This window comes from Peromyscus californicus, unplaced genomic scaffold (genome assembly GCF_007827085.1).
Source record: "Peromyscus californicus insignis strain IS unplaced genomic scaffold, ASM782708v3 Scaffold_4__1_contigs__length_199733344, whole genome shotgun sequence".
NCBI classification, from domain to species: Eukaryota; Metazoa; Chordata; class Mammalia; order Rodentia; family Cricetidae; genus Peromyscus; species Peromyscus californicus.
This window is the reverse complement of record NW_026294562.1, coordinates 136719528-136745067: the sequence shown is the minus strand read 5'-3', so window position 1 is coordinate 136745067 and position 25540 is coordinate 136719528. Positions and strand designations below refer to the sequence as shown.

General features: G+C 40.2%; 1 protein-coding gene across 10 annotated transcripts in view; it reads right to left on the bottom strand.

Moving 5' to 3' along the window:
- Window positions 1–25540, bottom strand: part of Tjp1 (tight junction protein 1) — a 255751-nt gene that overhangs the window by 13834 nt on the left and 216377 nt on the right. For 7 of the 10 annotated variants that reach the window (XM_052713715.1, XM_052713716.1, XM_052713718.1 and 4 more), the window contains 15 exons: window positions 20524–20663; window positions 19445–19550; window positions 16785–16935; window positions 14405–14513; window positions 12843–13062; window positions 12387–12571; window positions 12174–12269; window positions 9330–9412; window positions 8372–8582; window positions 8013–8113; window positions 4588–4938; window positions 4018–4263; window positions 2520–3365; window positions 2315–2412; window positions 956–1183 (listed from right to left, as the gene is read on the bottom strand). In XM_052713715.1, the coding sequence (XP_052569675.1) occupies window positions 956–1183; window positions 2315–2412; window positions 2520–3365; window positions 4018–4263; window positions 4588–4938; window positions 8013–8113; window positions 8372–8582; window positions 9330–9412; window positions 12174–12269; window positions 12387–12571; window positions 12843–13062; window positions 14405–14513; window positions 16785–16935; window positions 19445–19550; window positions 20524–20663 (3171 nt within the window). The remainder of the gene's footprint in view (window positions 1–955; window positions 1184–2314; window positions 2413–2519; window positions 3366–4017; window positions 4264–4587; window positions 4939–8012; window positions 8114–8371; window positions 8583–9329; window positions 9413–12173; window positions 12270–12386; window positions 12572–12842; window positions 13063–14404; window positions 14514–16784; window positions 16936–19444; window positions 19551–20523; window positions 20664–25540) is intronic. The other 3 variants (XM_052713721.1, XM_052713724.1, XM_052713723.1) reach the window with 1 other exon arrangement.

The following is a 25540-nucleotide window of genomic DNA, read 5'->3' as shown; positions in this document are numbered from 1 at the left end:
TAAAGAAGACTAAGGTAGGTGTACTAGAAATGGGTTTTCAGCTGGAATGAAATGCCTCTCACCTCCTGAGGTGAGGTTTATCAGGTAAAGAATGTAGTCCTTCCCTGAATTTAGACACTCCCAAGTATCTCTTAGACCCTGCCTTCTAAACTATCTGCCTTTTGAGTTAGGATTTGCTTGGGCAGCTCCCACAATTTTAAAAACAAATTCCTTTGTGACAAACCCCATCTATTTTTTGTTTCTGTGGGTCTGGTTTTGTGGAGGTATGAGCCCACGGGTGCCCGTGTGGGACCAGACCCAACTCTCAGGAGCAGAGTCTGTCAGGATCCGAGCAGAGATGTACCAACAGCAGGAGCACAAATCCACCAGGCACAAGAAGAAACTGGGCCAACACAGAAGTCAGGGAAGAGACGAGAGAAGCAGACAGAGAACAAAAGACTAAGAACCTTGTCGCTCTACCTCACCTGATCCTCTGTAAAGCCGGACTACAAGTCTCTATGAACACCCCACTCTCCAAAATAAGAAAAAGACAAGCTCTTCCTCATCTTCATGAAACCGAAACCAAAACCACCTGAGTATTTCCTCCCTGTGACCCTCTTCCCTACCTATTTTTGTGTCTTACTGACAGAAACAGAAATAAGGGAAAGCTCACTGTTAAACGTGTACCACATGTGGAGAGACTCAAGACTCAGCTTCACTTCAGGGGCTTTGGTTCACTCTTTTCACCAAAACTCTTAACTTTAGCAACTGTCCTTTATGTCAAAACTCTGTATTCCTGATGTCAGGATTAAGAGCAAAAACCATATACCAGACGCTCTAGAAAGGGGCCCAGCAGAGAGCAAGGCACTGTATCCAACCTCCTTAGCAAACGGAACTCTATCTAGGTAACTCTGCATCATACAACTGGAACTGTTTCATCCTAGTTTTAACGGTAAATCTTAGGTAAACAACTTACTTTGAAGAATAACTAGAAAAATTTGGCTGACTCTGAGAATGGACTGGTTTGGCAGGCTCTGAGTGATGACTGGCAGGAATATGTGCAGGAGGCTTGGACTCAAAACTTCTTCGGTCAAAATAAGAGAGCTGTTTCCGGTAATATTCTTCATCCTCTTCAGGGTCATAATGATTTGATCGAACAATATCTTCAGGTGGCTTCACTTGAGGTTTCTGAGGCTCTGGGAGCCTGGTAAGGAGTAACAAGTAAAACCAATTGCTAGATGTTAATTTTAAAAGACAATGAACATAAAAATCTTATCTTGACTTTTTTTTTTCCCTTTTGTCTGTATGTACAAGGCAGGGGTCAGGCTCAGGTATAGTTAGTTCTTCAGTACTGGTCTAACTTGTTTGATTTTTGTACTTTCATCTTTTTACTGACAGCTGTGATTATTTGGGATTTTATGGCATAATCAACAACCAGCATGTATATTTTAAAATAACATACTCACGCTTAATATGCAAATATAGGCTCCTTTTATATCTTAATATAAAAGGACTACCTTAATACAACTTAGTAAACTCAATGACCATTTGTTAAGGGGTTTCATATAGGTGAGAAGCAATTAAAGAGGAAAGATACTAGAGAACCATATCAATGTGTTAGTGTCAGCAAAAGTGAGAGACTTTTAAGAACTGGGGATTAAAAGGGATTTTTAAAAACTTTAATCTAAGACTGATAAATGATTCTCATTCTAAGCAAATAGCCCAATCTGTCCCAAATCCCTGAGGGTAGAACAAAGAAACAAAGCAAGTCTTCTAACAGGTGAGTATGCTAGTTCCTTATTCAGAAAATGCAACAAGTGAGGTAGCCCAGGCTGCCCCTTTGGGGCACAGTTGAGAGCACAGGGCAAAGAGCAGGGGGCCAGGCTTCTCTCCCTACTCGAACATACCTGTGTATAGAACTGTATGCTACTTAACCTGAAGCCCAGCCTTCACATCTCTCTTTGTAATACAAGAGACAGCAGTGTTAGCAGTCGTGCTGTGGTTAACACAGTGACAAGAACCTCATGCACGCTTCCTCAATGAATCATTTTAGTGATTTAAACCAATTTGACTTTTTCACTCCCACAAACTAACAGTTCACACTCTGAATGTGCTTAAAATGGAGAAAACAATACAGCTTTAAAATTTTTGTTTCAACCTTTTGCTTTAAAAAAACAAACAAACAAACTACTTTTCCACAAATTCATTTACTAAAGCTTTGTCACAGGGGCACATGAAAGCTCTCAAGTCTCTCCCTGGGGTCAGGGGTCATCAGGAAAGCTGGCTGCTTAGCTTTCCTGAATCCCTGTTCTGATTCATGCCTGAGCACACCCACCTGTAGAGCGTTTTGTCATGCTCACTAAACTGACTCTGAGGAGCAGGTTTAGGGCCAGCGAGGGAAGCACTTGGAGGTTTCGATGCTACTTCTGGAGGCTGCAGAGAAGAAAGAAGAGTGAGTTAGCAAGAAGGTATCATTAAAAGGAAGCAGACAACTAAGAACTCTGAACTCACTGCTGTCTCCACAGACATTGCCTTTTTACCTTGAAGCTGGTGGTGTCGCTACCATCTTTCTTGTTCTCCAAGGACGCAGATCTCTTGTTCTCGAACATCTTGACTCTGGTGAGCACAGACTGCGGTTTCATCGCTGGATCCTCCTCTTCCTCAGTGAGTGCCGGGGGCGGAGGCTGCGGTTTGGTGGTAGAGGGCAGAATTTCTGGCTTATGTTGAGAGGACGGTATCAGAGGAGGGACAACTGCAGCACCATGGAGAGGCTCATAGTGGCCTGTTTTGGAGGTAAAGCCTTGTGGCGGGACTTGCTCGTAACTTCGTGGGTACTGGTCAAAGTACTTAGGCTCAGATGACTTAGGACCTGATGAAGAATAGGGCTGTGCTTCTGGCCTGTATCTGTTGTGCACCTCATATCCAGAGGTTGGCTGCTCTTCATGGCGCAGAGTAGAGGTTCGAGGAGGCAGCTGTTCGTAGCGTGGTCTATTGTCATAGGACAGAGAGGCTGGCTCTTCAAAACGTGGGAAATAACCTCGTTCTGAAGGCTCTTCAGGATGCTGATTATCAAAAGAAGGCCGAGGTTGGTAGGGCTGTTTGTCATCATAGTATGACCACTGGTCTTCATAGGTAGGGATTCGATCTTCATATCGTAGGCGATGGTCGTAGTTTCGAGAAAACTGGTCTGTGTAGCTTGAGGAGTCATACCTGTATGCAGGCTGCTCAAGGTCTCTGCTGGCTTGTTTTTCTATGTATGGAACTTGGGGTTCATAGGCCAGATTTGGCTCTTTATCTGGCCTCTGCCCTGGGTGACCAAGAGCAGGTTGTTTTAAAATATGGTTTTGTCTCATCATTTCTTCAGGATATGCCTCCTTCCTATACACCTGCATAAAAAACCCATATTTGAGGACAAAGGCTTGTTTATAATTCTGTTCTATTTTATTAGGCAAATTAAGTTACGATTTTAAAGTGTGAAATGGTATATCCTACCATTTTTAATGGGGATATGGCAGATTAGTAGAGAGAAAGCTAGCTCAAGTGAAAGCTCACAATTTACACTGTAGGTAGGAGCATTTATACTTTAGCTTGTACCAACAAAAAGTAAGGTAAAGATAATTATTCATTTAGCAGAGAATTAATTTACTGAATGCCTGATTCTATCTGATTTTGACACTGAAGGTAAAAATCACAAAGAAAATTTATGGACACCATAATTTATATAAATATAAAAATGTTATGATGAGTCTCAACTATATATTAAAGAATTCTAGAAGATACTAAAATCAAAATTAAAAGTAATAATACTGAAGCACAAATCTTAAAAGGCTTGGTCTCAAATAATCAATAAACCATTGGAAGCCATGCAAACTACAACACTGAAACTGAAATGATTTGTCTTGTTGGAAAGCATTGAAGTGTATAAAGCCCAGTTTAAAAAAAAAAAAGGCAGGAGGAAAACGTAAAGGGCGAAGCGGTACTATCATGTGCCGGGGGATGGAGAGCAACAGTCAGGACAGCACTGCGCACAGGTGGTACCTTGGTCGGGTCTACATGCGACGGCAGTGACGGTCCTTGGTCTCTGAGCACTGTGTGAGCTGCCTCAGCACCTGGTGCTCCTAAAGACTCAGCCTGTGATGCGTGCGAGGAAGGAGGGGCTGGAGTGAGCGCCTCCCATCTGACATTGGCATTAGGTAACTTTACGTTAGGGTTAGCTGCAGAGGCTGCCGGTGCTGGGTTCGTTTCAGGCGAAAGGTAAGGGACTGGAGATGAGGCTTCTGCTTTCTGTGAAGTGTTTAAAATGTTTTCAATATAGTGTTTCTGACTATTCCTAACTTCCTGCTCCATTTATAATGATTGGTAGACATTCAGTGTGCTGATTAACAATGTTAACTATGACCTCATGTGCTGTATTTTTGTTGAAAATTTCAACATAATGCTGTGTAAGATGAACGCAGAAAATTCAGAATAAAGCCCTTGGTACTCTCGATCTGAAATTCAAGATTAAGCTGTAATCTGAGGAAGAAAGGTATATTCTTTAACTTATCACCACATTCTCAAACCTCATAATGCACCTCTAACTAAAAGCGTCGAATGCTTGCTGCTTACCTGTTGAGAGGCTGTCTTAAGTCCAGGGGAGTCTATTCTATGAATAGGTTGTGGCTGCGCTTGTGGTGAGTAAGGAGGATATGTTTGGTTTTCATGATGCATTCCAGAGGAATCCTCTCTTACAGGCTCAGAGGACCGTGTAATGGCAGACTCCGGGGGAGTCCCCACCTCATCATTAAGAGTTTCATCTAGTTCTTGATCAGTGTAGGCCCCGCCTTCTGTATCTGTGTCTTCATAGTCAGAAGTGTGTCTACTGTCCGTGCTATACATTGAGTACTCACTACCTGGGGCTGACAGGTAGGACAGACGATCATCATGCAAATCAAGGTCATCACTTGTAGCACCATCCGCCTGGGTCAAATAAAAGTAAATTAAAAATTTTATTCAGTAGTTCTTTAAGAGATGGCCTTTATTTTTACAAGAGAGATTGAAAAGAATATTTTTCTTTGGAGAAATCATATCTATTTCTTGAAATTTCTGATGAGGAAAGTCAAGAAGATTGTACAAGCACACATGCAGATACACATAGCATCCCCTGAGATGGGAAGGGCTTGGATGAACCCAACAGTGGCTGACCAGCTAACACAAAGCTAGGGCCCAGCCAGAGAACAGGAAGGAACTCTGGCATGACACACAGGTATAAACCTAGTCACTAGCTGTTCATCCAAAAGCAAGGCGAAGAAAGAGAAGGCCATTAAACCAAGCTCACACACACAAGGGCACACTGACAGAACACTACTTGTGAGAACAGCTATGCAATTAAACCCCACAATAAGCTGAGTAAGAAATACTGTACTTATAGTTAGGAAACAGATTTTTCTTTTGAATTGGTATTTAGCCTTTAGAGCTTTTATGAAACAATAGAAAGCCATCATGTATAGGATGGCTATCTTGATTAAGAAGACATTCTTGGTTTTTCATAGAAGTGTTGCCAATGGATGAAAAAGGAAAACTCAGTTACATTTTTCTTTTGCAAGTAACTAAGACTTGAGTTATTCCTAACAGTCTGTGGTGATGAGCTTCAGAGCAGATCAGAAGAAACTGAGAAGTACATGAGGAAAGGGAACTACCGGGTGTAGTCAATAGACTATCACAGGACAACAGTTTGAAACCAGTACTTGGATTAAACAGAGCAGTCTCTCAAGATTTTGCATGAGAAGTGATGGAACTAGAATCCTGAAATCACAAGGATTTCTTCCATTACAGCATGGACTACTATGTGAGAAATGCTGAGATTCCTTCTCTAGGCAGATGCACTAGTAATGACTATCAGGTGTGGTGCAGCTCTGTGAGCCAGCTGTGCCAAGATCGTGGTCTTGGGAGCCAGATCTCCTCAAACAGTGCTTTTCAGCCCTCACTTGCTTCAGGGAGAGGCTGATCTCAAACACTGCCTTTCTGGTCGGATGAGGGGAGGCTCTGCCAGGGTAGGGGCAGAAAACCCCAGAGCTGTGCTTCGTTACAGGAGACTCTCTCCCACTGATCTCTAACATCTATAATGGCTACTGCTGAAGAGAAGTGTTCTTGCCATCTACTCCAATCTTGAACTTGCTGGGAAGGATTTAAAGCTTGCAGAAGAATCACAGAATCCATCAATCTATCTAGCTTCTTGAAATACAGAAGTGAGCAAGAGCCATGGGCTGCTTTGAAGTAGGAAATGTTGTATCTTAATACTAAGAAAATCTCAGGATGATGTTTCTTGATTTCACAGGGAAAACAAGAGTGTGCCAGACCATGAAAAAAAGTACTTCTGTGGCAATTAAGTCAAAATAGTTAATTCAGGAAAGTTGGTGAAAATAAAAAATTTATTTTCTTTAATAATCAGTCATTCTGATAAAACATAATTGGATGGAAGGGGTAGGAAGAGAAACCAAGTCTGACTTAAGTTGTAATAACTTCTCTGATATACAAAATGCATCAAACTAGGCAATATTAAATGCAATAGTTTTTCTTATATAAAAAGTTGGGGTAGTCCTTTATTTTAAAACAAAACCAAGTTACGTATACAAAAGTATTACAAAAAGAAACAACTGAAAATTAAGATTTGTAGATAAAAAAAAATAAACTCGCAGGAAGGTATGTATAACTTTGTACATTTGGGGAATAAATTTATAAACTAATTTTAAGAATTTAGCTCAAGAGTGAAAGACATCAGCAATCTAGTTGGCAAAGGGTCCTAGGAGAGCTGTGTAGTTGCAGATGCTTAGCATAAAGAAGACTCAATCCTTCCATCAAATGCCATGAAGTAATACACCTTGGTGTGTTGCTGTAAGTTGGTGTAGTGAGCTTTTCCACTTGGATTTTTCTGTCAGTGTCCAAGCTGACATGTGAGTTACTCAGTGTGGCCTATTACGTCATCTGCACAGTCCATCTCCCAAGCTGGTGCACAATGAGAATAATTATGATTCTGATGCTTTATTATAGTTGAGAACAGTCATGTTACCTCTAGCTGTAAACATTTAGCAGTTTTTCTTGTAGAGGTCACATGTTTCCGGATAAGGACTCGATAAGCATGCAACATGCATGGCCAGAGCATCGGCACAGTAGCCAGGCAGAGGAAGGGAGGGAGGGGCCATGCAGGGGCAAAACATGGAACTCAAACCAACAAGGCAATATAAAAACTTAACTGAAAACAAGCCAAAAACCCAGAGGGATTCTCAATATTCCCTAACAACCACATGGATCTGATGAAGGTAGATGACTTTAAAAACAAAGATGCCTTTACAGTGTACCTTGAGGAAACAATTGTCTCTCCAAACAAACAGATCTTTCCCATCAAAGACTGCTATACACCAGGCTAACAACAGAAAGCAGCTACTTTAACAAGCCATTGGGTATATGTAAAACCAAAATTCAAAGCTAGAAAAAGATCACTAGTTAGTTTACTGTTTTCCAGTTGGTTGTAAGGATGCTAAAGGTGCCACTGGGAGAGGTGGAGAGAATTCCTATGGTAAAATACGTGGGCACAGTGTTTACTTTCAATGGTTCCTAGAGCTTTAGTGGGCTGGTGGCTCCTGCAACACTCCTGACAGCCATGGGGGGCAGTGCTTCCCACACACTACCTGTCTTTACAGAAACCCCTTCTCACTCAGGCCATAAATCCCTTCTTCACCTTCAGGGGAGGAAACTGAGGCAAGTTCAAAGCTGTAGCTCCCCAGTCAGACAGGGACAGAGTCAAAGTGTTTTTAGTGTAATCTGAGAATTCTTTAACAGAGAATCCCATTAGATTAGTAATTTGGTTGAGTAGGAAATACAACAAGCTTTCAGTTTTATTACTGCTACATACAAATGACAAAAAGCATTATAAAGGCTAGCTTTTCCAAAACTACTTAAAAATATTTCTCTAGTAAGAAAAGAATGGTAACTCAAAGGCATTTCTATTAGTTGTGTAATTTAAAGAGTGTAAAAAGTAGCAGGAGGCTCCATACCTTCCCCTCAGACACCCACACCAGCTGGTTCTGTTGCTGTTGAATGGCTTCTTTCAGGGCACCGTACCAACCATCATTCATTGAATTTAAGTTAATTGTAGCTGAAAATGAACAACAATGTGGTTTTATGGCTGGAACATTGCCACAAGTGAGGAGAAATCACCCAACCCTGTCTAGCATCAGTCTGAGGAAAACAAAACTATCACAAATTTCTATCCAGGCAGTCACTACACTTTCCCTTTCAACCAAACACTTTTAGCTTTTAAATCAACAACAGTAAGCTCTCTAAGCAGAGATGACAAAAGCTTCAGCATTTGAACAACATAACATTTTGCTTCTACACTACTGAATATACTCACTTGTAAAAAGATGGTGATTATTTTTACGAAGTTTATGAGATCGTTCATACAGTTTCCTGGCACTTTTCCTCGACTCTGGACATAACCTCATCCTCATTGTTTTCACGCCTTGCTTAGAGTCAGGGTTAAGGAACACCACAATTGGATACCACTGGGCATAATTAAGACGATCGACTGCATTTGGTGTTACATCTAATAAAGCATGTTTGTCCTAGAGATGGAAGGAAAATACATACAAAGATACAAAACACCATTAAAAATCATTCTCTTCTGGAAAAGTCACAGGCTCCGCTATACTTCAGTATTAGTCAAATCTTGTGATTGCTTTGTCTCAGGAGCCACTTAATAAAAAATTTGTCATCAAAGGTTATTCAATCATTTCCAGCCCAATTTAAAAAAAAAAAACTTTTCGGGGGCTGGAGAGATGGCTTAGCGGTTAAGAGCACTGACTGCTCTTCCAAAGGACCTGGGTTCAATCCCCAGCAACCATATGGCAGCTCACAACTCTCTGTAACTCCAGTTCCAGGGGACCAACGCACATAAAATAAAAATAAATTATTTAAAAACAAAACAAAACATTTCATCAGCTCTTTTTAAGACTCAGCCACACCACTTGTAAGCTAACAACAATTACCTGTGCTCAGTCTGTGAAAGTCAAAGCAACTTAATGTTCCTGGCATCTCCTTGCATACACATACGTTCTGAATGGCACTGCTATAACGGACTGCCAGTTACATGCAAACAGCACCATTTTTATAGAAATGAAGGCTCTACTCATATTGATCAGAACTATCTTCTTGAAAGGATTATTAATGCTTTTCTACAGTAAGGGCTTAATTTTCTTAGGCTACACCAGTAATAATGTTCAGAAAATTCCCCTTTGTTACATATTAAATCTCCTCATCAAAAACATAAGCTTCACTGTTTATAAAGAACAGGTTAACTTGTAATAACTTACTTGATCTATGATTTGCTTTATTGTATGAAGGCGAATAATGCCGGAGCTACGATGGTCAGTTCCAGCATCTCGTGGTTCACTTTCTATTTATGAGGACAGGACAAAAACAAAACATATTTCCATTGGTTAGGTCAGACCTTGTCAAATACTGGGCACTACAGACATGCTGGAGTAGAGCAGGCTGTGGGGCTGTGCAATACCCCGGCCATGTTTAGCAGTATGGATTCTATCCACTAGAGGTCAGTAGCAAGTCATCAGGGAAAGCCCCTGTTCATCTACTGAAAAAGGCAAAAATATTTCCACCACAAAGGATGGAAACTGCTAAAAGAGGTAGCATGTCCTCCCTGACCCCTGACCCCTTAAGACCTGGCTATCCTAGGTCAGACAATTGTTCCCAACAGAACCAGGATTAATTGAAGGCAGGTAAGGCACTTGCTTTGGGAGTAAAATGGAGGAAGCATCCCCCAAGAACGTTAGTAATCAAGATAAATATTGATGTGGTACTTAAAAAAGTCACACAAAAAAAATATAGGATAACATATCAAAATCATAAGCTAAACAATAAATAAGTAGACCATGAATAAAAAGTTATTTAACTACAATGGGTGAGGAAAAATTATCAAATGTGATAAATACCTAATATGAGATAAGTTTTTAAAAACTATACTGATGACTTTGCTTTTATATCCAGAAAAGTATAATTATAATAAATTCTTATCTGTTACAAACAAAATATGTAAACATTTTTTTAATCTGAGTTTTAAAATGCTTACTTTTGCTTCAACCCCATTAATATTCTGGAAAAGAAAATAGGTCCTAAAAATTACCGAGCTTATGGACTTAATGATGCTTTTTTTTTTTTTTTTTGGTACGAGGCTTAGTTTCCCGCCATCCTCTACAGTGACACAAAACATTTGGTCTCATTTGTGCGGCACGCTGACATGGGGAAGCTGCGCCGCAGCACCAGTCAGCCCTGGTGGGCTGGGATCAGCGGCAACGCTGCAGCAAATGGCCTGGAGATTCCCAGTCAGACAGAGCTTACTTACTTAGAGTAACAGAGCTGTAAGCACCGAGGCCATGAGGAGCTGGGAATGAAGCCGCCAGGCAGCCTAGGCATCATCCTGACCACCTTCTCTACGACCTCATAATATGCCTACTGCCGCTGGGGACCAGTTTCTGAACCACCAGCACAGAAGTACACTTGACTTAGGGAAACCTGACAGGAAGGAGGCGGCTCTGGAGTTTCAGATCAGAAAGCAGAGGTCTGAAGGGACAACAGCCTCCGAGAAACAAGCAATGTCACAGAAGGAGACTGTCAGAAGACAAGCTTCACGGGGACAGGGTAATACAAAACCTAGCAAACGTGGATGAAGAAGAGCAATCAGCTGAGACTTTCGGTTGAAGAAAACACTTCGAGCCCTTAATTCAAAAGAGTATTTATTTCTAAGTGGGCTATTTGAGCTCTCAAGTGTGTCTGTGATGTCATCTAAGTAATTAATGGACTGTCCCCTGGAGCTAAGTTTGGAACCCTTCACACCTGCATTCCCTCAATTGAAAACCACAAACTTGGTTCTTCAGATGAAATACTTTCTGCTATACAATAACCAAAAAACTTCTGAAAAAAAGTGAGTGGGAAAATATTTTTTTAATCTGCTCAAATTTTGTTACGACTTGTCTGAATTTTAGGAAACATATATCTGCATTAAATTTCATTAAAACCAATTAAAAGAAGTATGAAAAAGGTAAAGTGTTAATTCTCTAATATTGTCAACTTCAAAATGTTAGTGAGAGTCTCACAACCAAAGACTGTGGGCGCAATCCTCTGGAAAGCAGTATTACCCATAATCTACAGGCACAATGTTCATATCCTATGGTTTCTTCCTTACTATAGAAAATCCGTCACACTCCTGCATAGATAAATCAGTGAGAAACAAGGCAGAAACTATACATAAGAAAAAGTAGTCAAGTCATAAGGTGCAAGAAAAACAATAAAAGGAAAATATTCCATTATTTATCAAGAAGGAGAAAAGGAAATCTTTAAAATATCACAAAATCAAACTTCGTAAATATAAAGACTAGAAGAAATTATAACGAGGTGAAATGGGGGTGGTGATAATACATGTCAAAATATTTTTTTTAACTTTCACAAAGACTGAAAATATGAGAAAACTGCAGTTCAAGTTTTTGCATGTAATTTAAAGGAAGCCAAATGGTCATGACCAAGTTTGCGTATTTCAACCAGCAGACTGCTCAGAAAACGAAGCAGCATGCACTATAGCACACAACACTGCTGCCTCCACGTTCACTGCCCTCACTGGGAAGGCTGCAACAGGATCCCTACCAGCACGGGCACAACTCATCCCGTCCACACAGTTCTGTAGTGCCGTGACTAAAAATCACCCGAATCCGTCAGAAAGGGTTGAGATAAAGGCCATGCTTTGCCATTCATTGGTGATCAAGAGGAAAATTTAAACTTAACAGACATGTAGCAATCCTTAGCACAACCACTCTAAGGCTCACCAGGCCGCCCAACTTAAAAAATAGGTATTTAGATTCTTAGCTCACAGCATTTCTGTGGAGGTTCAACGAGATCATGGGCCTAGGCAGTTTTCACAGGAAGGAAGCAACAGTCTCAAAAACAGCGATCCTTCTTAGTACAGGGAGCTGGCGGAACAAAGAACAATCGTTCTGCCTTCCTCCGGATTAAAAGAACGCCATAAAGTGCATTTCTCACAAAATTCTGTTTTTATGAGAGGTCAGACGTTCCCTTTGGAGGAATTAAGACAAACAAAAGAAATATCCTGCAGCCTACTGAAGGTCAATGCTGAGCCTCAGTCTACTCACTTGCAATCTGATAAATATCTGGTTCTTCTCTGGCCAACTTCTCTCTGGCAACATCAGCTATTGGTCCAAAGATGGTTACAGGTCTCAGGAATCCAGCTGGAGAGAAATTAGGAGGAAAAATAAAAACAGAAGATGATGACACAGTTCATAATTTCCATTTTCTAAAACACACTGCCAGGAAAAGACAGACACCACGGCACAGGAATAAACTACCTTCTCGAAGAACAACCCTCTCATATGCCGGGAACTTGGTTTGAACTGGCTGAGCTGACAAGTCCTCTCTACTTTTTCGAAGGTTTCTCTTGGAGCTGCGAAGACCTCGAAATCTCCAGAAGTCAGCTCTGTCTCCGCCTGCCGTCTTTGGAAGTGTGTACTGGACACTGGCTAACTGCTCAGCTCTAATGAAGACAAAAGAAACAGAAACAAGAGAATTTAAAAGGCAACAGGGAAAAAATAACACAATGAAACGGAACATCAAAATTCACATGCAATTTACATCTCTACAGTCTTAATAAAATAGTTTGTATAAACCGATTAAGTCAGTTATGAGTACAGTGAGAGAACACAGTGAAAAATATACATCTGTATCCCCAAACTCCTCAATGAGACCGAAACCGTCTCTCGTCACTTATGTAATTCACATTATAAGGAGTTTCCAAGTGTTCATACCTGTTCTTATTGGGGATAATGCCTCGTTCCACCTCCTTATGATTTTTGCCAATTCGAATGGCTAGCCAAGAGCCCAGCTTTCCATTGTACAAGGTATCCACGACACGGAACACCTCTCCTTTGTTAAAACTAAGTCCATAGGGAGACTCCTTTTCATATTCAAAATGAGTTCTAATATAGAATGAATCTCCTACATCCGATTCTACAATGCGACGATAAACTAAGGAATCAAAAGAAACACATTAATCAATACTTACTTGGATTAAAAAATTAATTTGCAGAAAAGATATTATGTGAAGATGCTCCTGCTAATGCCCACATCAACATACAATAATACCCAATCAACAATCAATTCTCACTATGTCTGGAATTATTTCATCTCATTGTTCCACATTACCTCATACAATGGTACCTCCATTCTGCACATAATGAAATGATGCAGAAAAAGATGAATTTGTTCCATTTCTGCTTCCTGTTACAGCATCTAATTGATCTGCAAATGCTCCAAAGAGCAATTTTGTTCCCCAACTCTTCCAGGAAACTTGGATTGTTCCAACTGAGCATGCTAGGCTGTGGTGGTTCATTCCTATAACCCTACACTCAGGGAGGCAGGCAGGAGGATCAAGTGTTCAAGATCAACCCCTTCAAAACAGTAGACTCTAGGCTAACTGGACCACAAGAAACACCCTACTTCAAAAACAAACAGAATATCAGAACAAACCAAAAATGGAGTGTGATGGAGCAGGGAAGGGAGGGGAATGTACTACAGCTTCTTCTCATCAACTGTGTGGATACAAGACACATTCTGAAACATGGAACAACAAACAGGGTGTCCCCTAGAACAGGAGTATTTGGCCCAAAATGTCAACAGTGCCAAAGCTAAAAAACAAACGAACAAAAAAAACAGAACAAACAAACAAACAAAAACCAACAAAAACTCAATTTTCAGTAAAAAACATTGGAAAGTTACATATTCTTTAAAATAATATTAACAATTCTACATATTGCTTAGCAAACCCCAGTACAAAACTTAGGATGCTATCCACATACACTTTCCTATAATTCCAATAACTAATAAAACAAGGATTTTTCTATGACTTATAAGGGATTGGCTGGCATTTGACTTAAATCATAATGGCATAAATAAATCCTATGTATTTAGCTCTGTTAATGAGCAGAGTGTAGGACTGTAGAACCTCAAAATTAACTGTCTGAGATCAACAAACTCAACCATTACTAGGAATGATTTATTTTGAACTACATTTTTTAATGGTTTGTCTTGTTTGTTTTGAGGTAAGGTCTCAGCATGTAGCCCTGGCTGTCCTGGAACTCACTATGTAGACCAGGCTGGCCTTCCACCTACCTCTTCTGACCAAGTACTGAGATAAAATGCCTAAGCCATCATTTGAACTCGTGATCCTCTTGTGCCAGGCTCCTGAGCGCTGGGATTATCAATGTGCGGCCACAACCGGTCCTTATTTATTTTAACCAATTGAACCAATGCCTCTGAAAGGCCTCCAACCCCTACAGGTTAATTTTCTCCATTTCAGACAATATCTCACCATCCTTCTTCTTCTGTGCCAATATGGTCACTTCTTCACCTTTAGGGAGGTCGAGGAGGAAAAGGACAGCTTCTTCTCTTATGATATTTGTGAAATCTACATTGTTCACCTATCAAAATAAAAATTTTACAAATTTGTGCTAGCTGTTTTTAGAAATATAAATGTATTTATTTACTCAGAAAAGAAGTATTTTCAAAGTCTAACTTGACAGTACTATACATTTAATAGGGAAGTTTTAATTTTTAACTTTGGAGAGTATAATATTCTTTAATTTAAAATAAGCAAATATGAAGTAATAAAAAAGGTGAGTAAAAATGTAAATCCAGAGTAGTTTCAATATAACCTGACATTAATGATAATCTGTTACAAATCTAACCAATTTAGAGTGAAAATGACAATGTATATTTACCACTGTGAAATCTCTAGGTTTAAAATTCTATATTCATTCTACATAGGTACCATATAGCCTTTTTTACTAATTGCTGAAAAGGAAATGATATACCCAAAAAACAATCAGAAAGACAGTATATGCATTACGGTGCCCCGTAACAGCAACTTTGTAGTGGAGCTCTATGTCTCAAGTCAGTCACTTAGATGAGTAAATTCCTAAGTCCAAATGAAGCTGAAATGAAATCTATCCAGTTTTCACCAGTAACTATGCGGGATTACAAACAGGCAGGAAATTTCTACTACTACCTTTTGGCATTTTTTTTCTCCATTAATAACAACAACAAAAAGAAAAGGGCCAAAAGGCAAGTAATCAAAATGCACTACTTTCATGTAAAACCCAGTGAATTATTACGAAGTTGATTTTAAATGATGTACTCCCTGATTACCTCAAAATCATCATGAGATAGTAAGAAATTAAGTGCTGGAATTTCAAATATTATCAGCATTATCATATTGTGTTCAAATGTGCCATGGGTGCACTGAAGACAAGGGGGATATTATCAGGAAGAACCTAATACAATGTCAGAGAGAAACTGCCAAGACAGAGATGATGCCATGACTTGGAAATGCTTAAATCTGAAGGGGAAGGAAGACTGGATGAATGTGGCCACAGGGATAGGTCACAAGCACAGGAAACTGTCCCAGGTGAAAAGATAAGATTCTGGCTGTGGGCTGCTCAGTTGAGATAAAGACTAGCAACTGAGGTACAGGGGACACTGATATAGTCCCCAAATTACGGGAGTCAAGGCAGCAGGAGCTTTGGTCATGTGACAGAATCTCAGGGAGAAAACTTTTGAGGATTGACAGGCAAATGCTGCTAAGAAATGATAGAAAATGTGAGGCCAAGTTGACATTGGTCAGGGATGGCTGTGAAAACTCAGATTCGGTAGTGGCTAAAGCCAGACCGCAGGGTCATGGTGATCTTAAAAAAAAAAAAAAAAAAAAAAAAAAGGAAGGAAGGAAGGAACTCAACCATCCTGTGAACTAGTCAACAGCAAAAGGGAAACCAGACACTGAAGAACCAGAGTACCAAAGGGAGGAAGAGAAGTGGCAACAAACCCACAAGGTTGTAGAGCAGATGGGAAACTCAGTTCAGCACAGGGAGGAGGAAGAAGGCTGAAAGCAGAGAGACCAGAATGGAGGCACCAAAGAGAGGAGATAGGGAAAGAGTAACTGCACAACTCACACTGGATAGACTGATGTGCTGGTCTAAAAGCTGGGACATAGTTTACCAACGAGATCAAGTACATACAAACATTTGGATACTCTAAAAGAGAAGTGAGAGACAGATGAAGACAGCATCACTACTAGACAACACAGCCAAGGAAAGGAAGGGGAGAGAAGAGGAGAAAAGCACCATTAGAGATTACATCTAGCCCAAGCCCTCCTGGCTTTTGCCAATGATCTCCTTCTGTGTGGGTTTGAAGGTTGAAAGCCAAGCCATTTACAGATTTCCCAATAGATATCCCATCCTCCTGAATCTGAGCCAGGACCTGAAATAAGGAAGGTCCAAGAGGCCAGGACTACAATGAAGACTACTCACTTCCATGAGAAAATAACACCCCAAACAGCTGGCTCAAAAGTTGTGGTCTCTGGCAGTCCTGCCAGTCCAAATGTTTAACTGAACTTTTAAAAGACTGTTTGGTAGACAGTAGAGGGATCTAAAACTTAGTTTCCTTATAGGTTCTATGAATACCAGTGACTTCAATAAAACACCACTAACAACATAATGAAGCAGCAAACAAGAACAAAGGCAGAACGGCAAGCGACCAGTCTAACGCAAGCTAGAGCTAATCATTCTTAATGGGAAACTTAGGTGGTTCAAGAGAATGTACATAAATTATAATCGAATCACAACCGTCGGTCTGTTATGCCTGGCATCTGATGATCTAAGACTTTCGAATCTACATAAGATGATATACTGACATACCCTCAGAATTTGATCACCTTCCTCTAAGCCTTCTTTGGCTGCAGGGCTATCTTCTAGAACGCCAGCTACAAATATTCCGACATCATTTCCACCAGCTAGTCGCAAACCCACACTATCTCCTTTTCTGAATTTTACCAGTTTCATGCTGGGCCTGTTAAAACAGATATTTCATTTCAAACAGTTAAAAGTCACAGCAGGCTGCTACAGCAACAACTACATTCAGAACGGAATAAAGGACCATCATTTCTAGAGCCTCCTACATAGCACTCATTTACTGGATAAAACCTAGTATTAGAATCCAAAACCAGATTTAATAGACTTTCTAATTTCTTATTAGAAAATAAATTTTGAAATATCTAAATTTGACAAAAAATAATATCTTATGACTGCTTTTTAATTGTCCTTATAAACAATGTTTTCCCTATTCTTGAGAAGATATATATGGCAAATCCTCAATAACTAAAAAACAAAAACAAAAACTACTTTTCTACACCAATCCCACTAGATAAATGAAAGTCTCATTTAATCTAAGTAAAAGAAACTGATGCATAAAGTTCAGTAATTTTCTTAATATGAGAAAGTGTACAAGCAGGGTCTGTTATAATCTCTACAACCAATAGACAATGGATTTAAGTTTGGTCATTGGTGGGCTCTTTGTAGTTCCCTTAATCTGCAGCTCTTTTTAACTTTGAGTAAGAAAATTAGATTATTCAGCATTTTTCAACAGACCTACATCCATCTGTGTCCCTTATTTCCCTGGGAAGAAATGAAGGAACAATGCATGCACATCCCTCTATTATGCAAGCAGGGAGCAAACACTTAAGCACAACTTAAAGAACAGCCAGCAGAAAAGGGGAAGGTGCGTACACTGCTGTCTAAGTTCTCGGTGTCATCTCTACATTCCTCAACAACTATAACTTCACTCTCACTATTCGGAATATAAAGTACAGAAAGGTCTCTTTCCTTTTCATTTATTAACCAATTATCAAATTCTTGAAATCTAACATAAAATACAGTCATATACATGAATAAATGAGTCAAGGGAGAATTCTACTTTTGAACCGACTAGTTAAAAATTACAATAGCTTTTGTAATTTGTAAAATATTCTCCATTGATCTCTTTTTCTTTCTTCCCTTTTATCTTTAAAACAAACAAACAAAGTCTTACTATGTAGCCCTGGCTGTCTTGGAACTTGCTCTGTAGACCAGATTGACCTCCAAATCACAGAGGATCCACCTGCCTCTGTCTCCCAAGCTCTGGGATTAAAGGTGTGCACTACTATGCCTGGCTATCTGAGTTTTGTTTGTTTTGTTTTGTTTGTAACCTGGAATGAACCAGCTAGACATGTAAGTTATACAGGTCACACTCAGTTAGGACTCCTAGCACCCTTGGCCATCTGTCCCTGAAAGTATTTATCAGCTATGTTTGTAGATGGTCTGAGTCCTTTGGTTGTGTTGGTGTCCTACTTTCTAACAAGTCAAAGGTATCTCACACATTCCGTGCCCAAAAGAACGAATACACAGATCTTTTAAATATTTTCTTGAAAACCCTAGGTCCTTGGAAACCCTCCTCTAATCCTGACTAGTTCAGAATGTCTCATAAAGTTGATGTGGCTGAATGATCTGCACTCAGATAAAATCTGGCGTTTGAAAAGCAATGCCAGACGATAGCTTCAGGAAAATGGCAAGTTTTATACTCTGTCCTCTCTGCATTACATCAACTATGTGCAGTAACAAAGTCTACCTATTTCTTTTCCCTCAAATCCACTAACTATATTTGAGTGAAAGACTTTCAGGGCTCAGCTACTACTACTGTGGATATCCTGGAGTCCTCTCTGGTGTCCCTCCGCAGGCCTTTCCAGAGATGAAGTTCTTTGTTATCTTCTACAGTTTCAAGCAATCCCAAGAATTTGAACAAAGCGACTAGGCTTTTCCATTACTAATACTGATACTCACCTTCTATTTCTGAAGCTATCTGCTTTTGCCTGGGTACTGAGGGACACAACAACCCATACATTATTTTTCTGTACAGAAAATACTGAGGGTGGGGAGAGTTCTTAAGTCTACTGCACCTTAGTAAATGTGCTTATTTTCAAATATTCACACATCATGTCCTTTTTATGACAGAAGGAACAAATTTAAAGACTATGAAGGCTTAAAATCTGCTTACAAAATTTCTATTAAGTCTACCTACACAGTAATAAATAATGGTATGGACTCGAAAACTAATTCTGGAACAGCTTTCTCAACCAGAAATTATTTCCTCCAGGCAGCACGCTGAGATATCTTGCCTGATAAAACTGAAGATGTGCTATTGGCACTGTGCCAAGGACTCTACATAAGCATGTCACACCACAGGAGGGTCACAAGAAACAGACATTAGCCCACAATGTCAGTGCTGATTAACAAGTGTTATCTTTTAAGAGTGTTAGGGGAGAGAAAGCTTGTGGACATTCTGCTATCTTAATAGAAACAATCTTTACTCTTTAATAACTGATCTAAGAACTAGGTAAGAGAAGGTGGTAATTAAAAAACATTGCTTTGCTGTTAGCTACAGTACTCCAAGCGCTATACAATGCTATACAAACATGACTTTCAATTCTCATGCTGAGAAATGTCCAATAAACATAAAGGACAGGGTGGCTTGAAAATTGCATTACCGAAGAATCCCATCTTCATGAGTTGAATTAGGCAGAACACCATCAGAAGGGCTGACAGGTAAATCTACATCTGGTTGTCCAACGTGGGCATACGTAGGCTTTGGTTCTAGGAGAAAGAAATTTTAAATTGTGCAGGACTTAAGCATCATGAGATACCAGCAGGAAGCAGAGTTAACAGAAAGATAATTAATAAAGTGTCCATACATTTCTCTGCACCACCATTCTTAACATTATGCAAAAACTTCTTTTCTAATAGCCACATTCCTGCCACTAGCCAACTAGAGCAAGACAGAGACACAAGAGAAGCAAACAGTTCTTTTTTTTTCTTTTAAAGATTTATTTATTTATTATTTATATAGTGTTCTGCCTGCATGTGTCCCTGCAGGCCAGAAGAGGGCACCAGATCTTATTACAGGTGTTGTGAGCCACCATGTGCTTGCTGGGAATTGAACTCAGGTCCTCTGAAAGAGCAGTCAATGCTCTTAACTGCTGAGCCATCTCTCCAGCCTCGGATTTTGTTTGTTTGTTTTGTTTTGTTTTTCGAGGCAGGGTTTCTCTGTGTAGCTTTGCGCCTTTCCTGGATCTCGCTCTGTAGACCAGGCTGGCCTCGAACTCACAGAGATCCACCTGCCTCTGCCTCCCAAGTGCTGGCATTAAAGGCATGTGCCACCACTGCCCGGCGCAAACAGTTCTAATAGTTGAAATAACTTTGTTTTTAAATTATTGAAGGCAATTCAATATTCCCCCACAATATCCCTGCAGTACTGTGTGATGAATTCAAAGCCAAGTGACAGCATGGCAAGTCCTCTGTCACCCCTCAGCTTTGTAACATTTAATGAGCAGTGTGGAAAAATATCCTTACTCACTGCAAGCAGCTGCTACACATGAGTAATATATATTTAGAAAATAAAAACATTCATGAAGGTTACCATCTATACTAATTCTTACCCTAATCAGAAAAAAGCTGAGATGTATAGACAGAAAAATTCCCATTGTAACAATAATCGCATCTTTCAAACCTTCCGCAAATGCTGACAGCTGCTGCTGCCTGACAGCAAGGCATTTTTGGTTATGCTTACCTGGAAGAGCGGGTGTTTGCTTCTCACTTTTTTCAACTGTAACTTCTTCCACTGCTTTGGGTGTATGATCATCTACATGTTTTACAGGAGTTGAGACGGCCCCGGGTTTAGAAATTCTCTCTTCCTCTCTGCTTCGGAGACTAATTATTACAATAAGAACATGAAGAGAGTAAGGATGATTTTGAAAAACACTTCATGAGAACAGAATAGGCAAAACAACTTCAAACCTGGGAAAAGGGACGCGCTCAGCTACCAAAGTTAGTGATTAAAACTAGGATGGGAGAGGCAACATGACTCAGTGGGTGAAGACACTTGCCAATGAACTTGGCAACCTGAGTTTTAATGCTAGACCCACATGGCGGAAAGAGAACCAACACCTGTTAAGTTGTGTGCTATGGCACATGCAGACATACAGACATGCATGCACACACGAATCAGCACTAAATGTAGGCTTTGAGTCATGTTTATCTACCACATTTCTCATTACCCTGAAGCAAACATCAGGCTCCAAAGAGCTCACAAGATCCTCCTAAAGGCATTCCATTCTTCTTCAGTAGGGCACAGATAAGTATGTGTGTTTAAAGAAAACAAAACAAAACACTGTTTTATTTGTTTGTATGTGTGAGTACATATGCACATCCTTTGTGGGTTGTCATCAACACTATGGTGCACATGTGGAGACGTGAGGACAACTTTGTGAAGTCATTTTTCTACCACCCTCATACGGGGTCCAAGGACTGAATGCTGGTCAACCAGGCTTCCTTGGCAAGTACCTTTAACCACTGAACCATTCTGCTGGCACTTTCTTTTTTTTAACTTGTACATAGCATGGCCCCATTTGGGGTTGGCTAAAAGCTCTATTAAAAGTGGTTGTTAAAGATGGCATGAAATAGAGTCTGAAGAAATGTTTATACTCCCCATAAATTGACTCACAGGAAATAAAGACTCCTTAGCCTATCAACTGTGTAAACAAAGTAACAAATTAACACATAAATCAATCAGATCAGCAAAGAGTAATAGTAAGTGAAAATCTGCAGGTAGAGTGGCCTGAAGACCCTGCAGGTCTTGGCTTGCATCCCTTTGGAATGCTTCTACACAGTGAGCATGAGGACTTGGTGGCCAGTGGCTTATCCAAGCTACCCTCAAATGGCTGTGCAGTACAAAGCTTCCAAATGAGATACCTCCCACAAATGTCCTTCCCAGACACTCTAGACAGCAAACATCCTGCAAGTTCACCCAGGAATACACTATAAATTATCTGAACATTCAGTGAACAGAGGCTGAGTCCTTTCCAAGAAAGCTATACCCAAGGCCTGGGGACACGAGGTGCTACCTCTTCTGTTGGCATTCCATCTCACAACTAAGTGAAGAAACAGCTCTGTGTATCTGTTCTTATATTTAGACTTAGCTTTAATTCTTAGTAGTCGATGCTTTATAGCTCTCCTTCTTTTATGTTTAGCTTCTTTAAACTGTTCCTATAAACTGCATTCACTCCAGTGATCAAATCCTAAGTGCTATGCTATGCCAAGCTGCCCACTAATGAAGCTTTCCTTGATACTTCTAGCATTCAAACACCCTCAACAAGCATAGTGAAGATGTCACTAAGTTACCCAGGCTTGCCTTGAACTTGCTCAGTAGTGATGTATCCAGGACTTGAATTTGTGATGGATTCTTTTGCCCAGTTTCCCAAGTAGTTGGAATCAGAGGCCTCAACCACCAGGTCTGGCTCTTTGCGTGTTCGTTCTCTCTCTCTCTCTCTCTCTCTCTCTCTCTCTCTCTCTCTCTCTCTCTCTCTCTCTCTCTCTCTCGTGTGTGCGTGTGTGTGTGTGTGTGTGTGTGTGTGTGTGTGTGTGTGTGTGTGTGCGCGTGCGTGCGCGTTGGATGAGGGGGTTAGCTGTAGCTTCAGAAATTTCATTTCATTCTGAAAATGAAAGTGAGTTTCAGGGAACAATTGAGATATATATTTTATGGTACTACTTTGCATATAATTGAGAGAGAAAAAGAGTGAGTCTGTGTCCCTATGTGCATGCAAGTGCATGCAGAAGCAGAGGCCAGAGGTTGACATCAAGTGCCTTCTACAATCATTCTCTACCCTTTCTTTGGAGACAGTGTCTCACTGAGCCTGGAACTCTGACATTTGGCTAGACTGGCTGGCTGGTGAGCCCCAGTATCCTGCCTGCCTGTGTCCCCAAATCAGGGATCACAGGTGCGTGCCACTACACCAGGATTTTTACATGGGTGCTAAGGGTCCAAACTCAGTTCCTTCCACTTGTGTAGCAAGCACTGCCCCGATTAAACCGTCTCTCCAGGCAGAGCTTTCTGTGTTAACGGTCACTAACAACTACTAATTAGTCCACTCAAACTCAAAGGGAAAATGGGTTTTGGCTGCTCAAAAATATAAATTTTGTGGAAATAGAAAAAAAATGTTTTTTGGGTGGGTGGGTGTGTGTGTCTATGTGTGTGTACAATGCCACAACATGCATGTGGAGATCTGAGGGCAACTTTTATGAGTGGTTTTCTCCTTCTAGCATGTGAGTCCTAGGTCTGCAACTAAGACTGTTAAGATTCGATGGTGAGTGCCTATACCCATACACCATCTTGATAGCCCAAAACAGACCATTTTAGGAACAAGACAGCCCAAATCATTTCAGTTTAATAAGAAACAGTTGAAGAAAGACTTAGACTTTAGAGACCTTTTCCTCACTGATGTCATTGGGCTTTTGTTGGTGGTATAATTATCCTGCACTCTGATAATATCTAGAGCAGTTTGAGGTGTTCTGTGGGTTTCACAGCTAGAGAACGGTATCACAGTGATCTTACTTTCTCAACGGCAACAGGACCTTCCTACAGTTCTTCATCTGTAAATAAGGTTGTTCAGACAGTTCCTACCTTTTACATATATAAAAGAACTGCCTATTTTTAAATTTCGCATTTTGTCTTCAGCATCATCACATCTTGGTTCTGACTGACCAGAAAAGCGTATCTCTACGCCTTCCTTCAGACCACCCTGCACAAAGCATAACAAGGCTGCAGTTACTACCCGAGGACCGAAAGGAACAGCTGGCTCACCAAGTTCAGAACTACCATCACTATCCACTCACTTGGACATGTTAAATGTAATAAACAGCTTTTTAAAACATCCTGGTAAAAAGAAGCACTTAGTGGTCCTTTAATGGACTTATTTTAGCATTATTACACTATCACTAACCAATTTTCCAAAACAAAGTAACCTTTTTTGAATGTCTAATCACTCGAAGGTTCTTGAGAGCTGGCCTCGGGGCTCCTTTTGCTGTTCTTCCAACAAGTCAAGTGTTTCCATTTCAGGAACAGCACATTAGGTCTTAGTCTGGAATGCTCTTCATCCTGCTGGGTTTTTCCTCTCATTTAAGCTGACAGGACTGAAGGGAAGGTCCCTTTCCTAAGCACACTACCTCAGACTTTCCTCCCTTCTCATCAGACTACCTGATAGCCTGTGTGCTGCTATACAACAGCAAGAATTACTTCTGACATTTTTAATCTTACCTGCTTTATTCATTTGTATGTAAGCTCAGGTAACAAAGATTTGCCTAGTCTGTTCCGGACATTTATAATAAGGCACCGGTAATACAAATGAGTATCAATAAAAATCTGCCGCACTCAAAAACAATCATATCTGTCAAGTTGTAAAGAGCATGGGAAAGAGCCATCACTTATGGACTCCACTGAATACTTATGAATCACATCCTGCTCTCTGCCCTTTTCTGCATTTTAGAGTTAGAGGGAATGGGGTAAGGGCAGACTCAGAAATGAAGTGTTTATAAAAAAGAAAATATGGCATTACAAAACAATATAAAATGTAATTTTTGTTTAGAATAAGGCACCAATATAAAATGGAAACATGAAACCTTTTTAGACAAAAGATTAAAATTTTTAAAACTTAGTACATATGGCTGAAAGGATGGAAAGGATGGATCAGTGGGTAAAGGTGGCCGCTGCCAGGCTAAATAACCTGTTTGATTCTTATGATCCACATGGTATAAGGAGACATGAATGCCACGAGTTGTCTTCTGACCTTCAAACATGCACTGTGGCACATCCATGCCCACATGCATTCCCTCTCCAACACACAGAGAAAACAAATAATAATGAGAAAGGAAAATAGAAAAATTATTTTTAAAAATCAGTAAGTAAAATAACTTCTCTATGTATAAAATAGTAGAAAATGTTCAAATAACATTAAGATGTTTCAGTAACTTTTATCTTATTGGTAATGCTAAGTTCCAAAGAAAGCAAGTACGATGTCTGAAAAAACTACACACAGTGCAGTTAAGGAATACTAAGGGCTCTGGAATAAATGGTTCCCAAGGAAAACTATGGCAAAGCTGGCAAGTGTCAACAAGTGAACAACCTCAACACACATCCGGTCAAAGAGAACAATGAAATGATTCCTCTACAGAAAAGTGGATGGAACTGCAGATCATCATGTTAAGCCAAACTCAGAGAGAAAAATATCCTATGCTTTTATATGTAGACCCTAAACTGCTAATATATGTGACATCAAAGTAAAAGAGAGACTATTTGGGAAGAGGAAAAGGACAAGCAGGGGAGAAAAGAGGTGACAAGAGAGGATAAGAGTGTGAATATAGTCAAACTACATACATGGTATACTTCAACAAAAATATCGTGACAGAACCCACTTCAATAAATACATACTTATAAAATGCTTATTTACTGTGGTGGTCTGAATGAAAATGGCTCCCATAGACTCATCTATTTGAATACTTGGGTCTCCAATTGATGGAACTGTTTGGGAAGGATTAGGGTGTCTGTCTCCTTCCAGCTTGTTTGAGACAGGTCTTTTTGTTGTCTGGCCATGTGTATGCCAGGCTTGCTTGGCTGCAAGCTTCTGGGTCCTCCAGTCTCCACCTCCCACCTTGTTATAGGAGAACTAGGACTGGACTCTACATGGGCTCTTGGATTTGAACTCCCCTTACCTAGCAAGAGCTTCACCCACTGAGCTGTCTTTTAAGCCCAATAC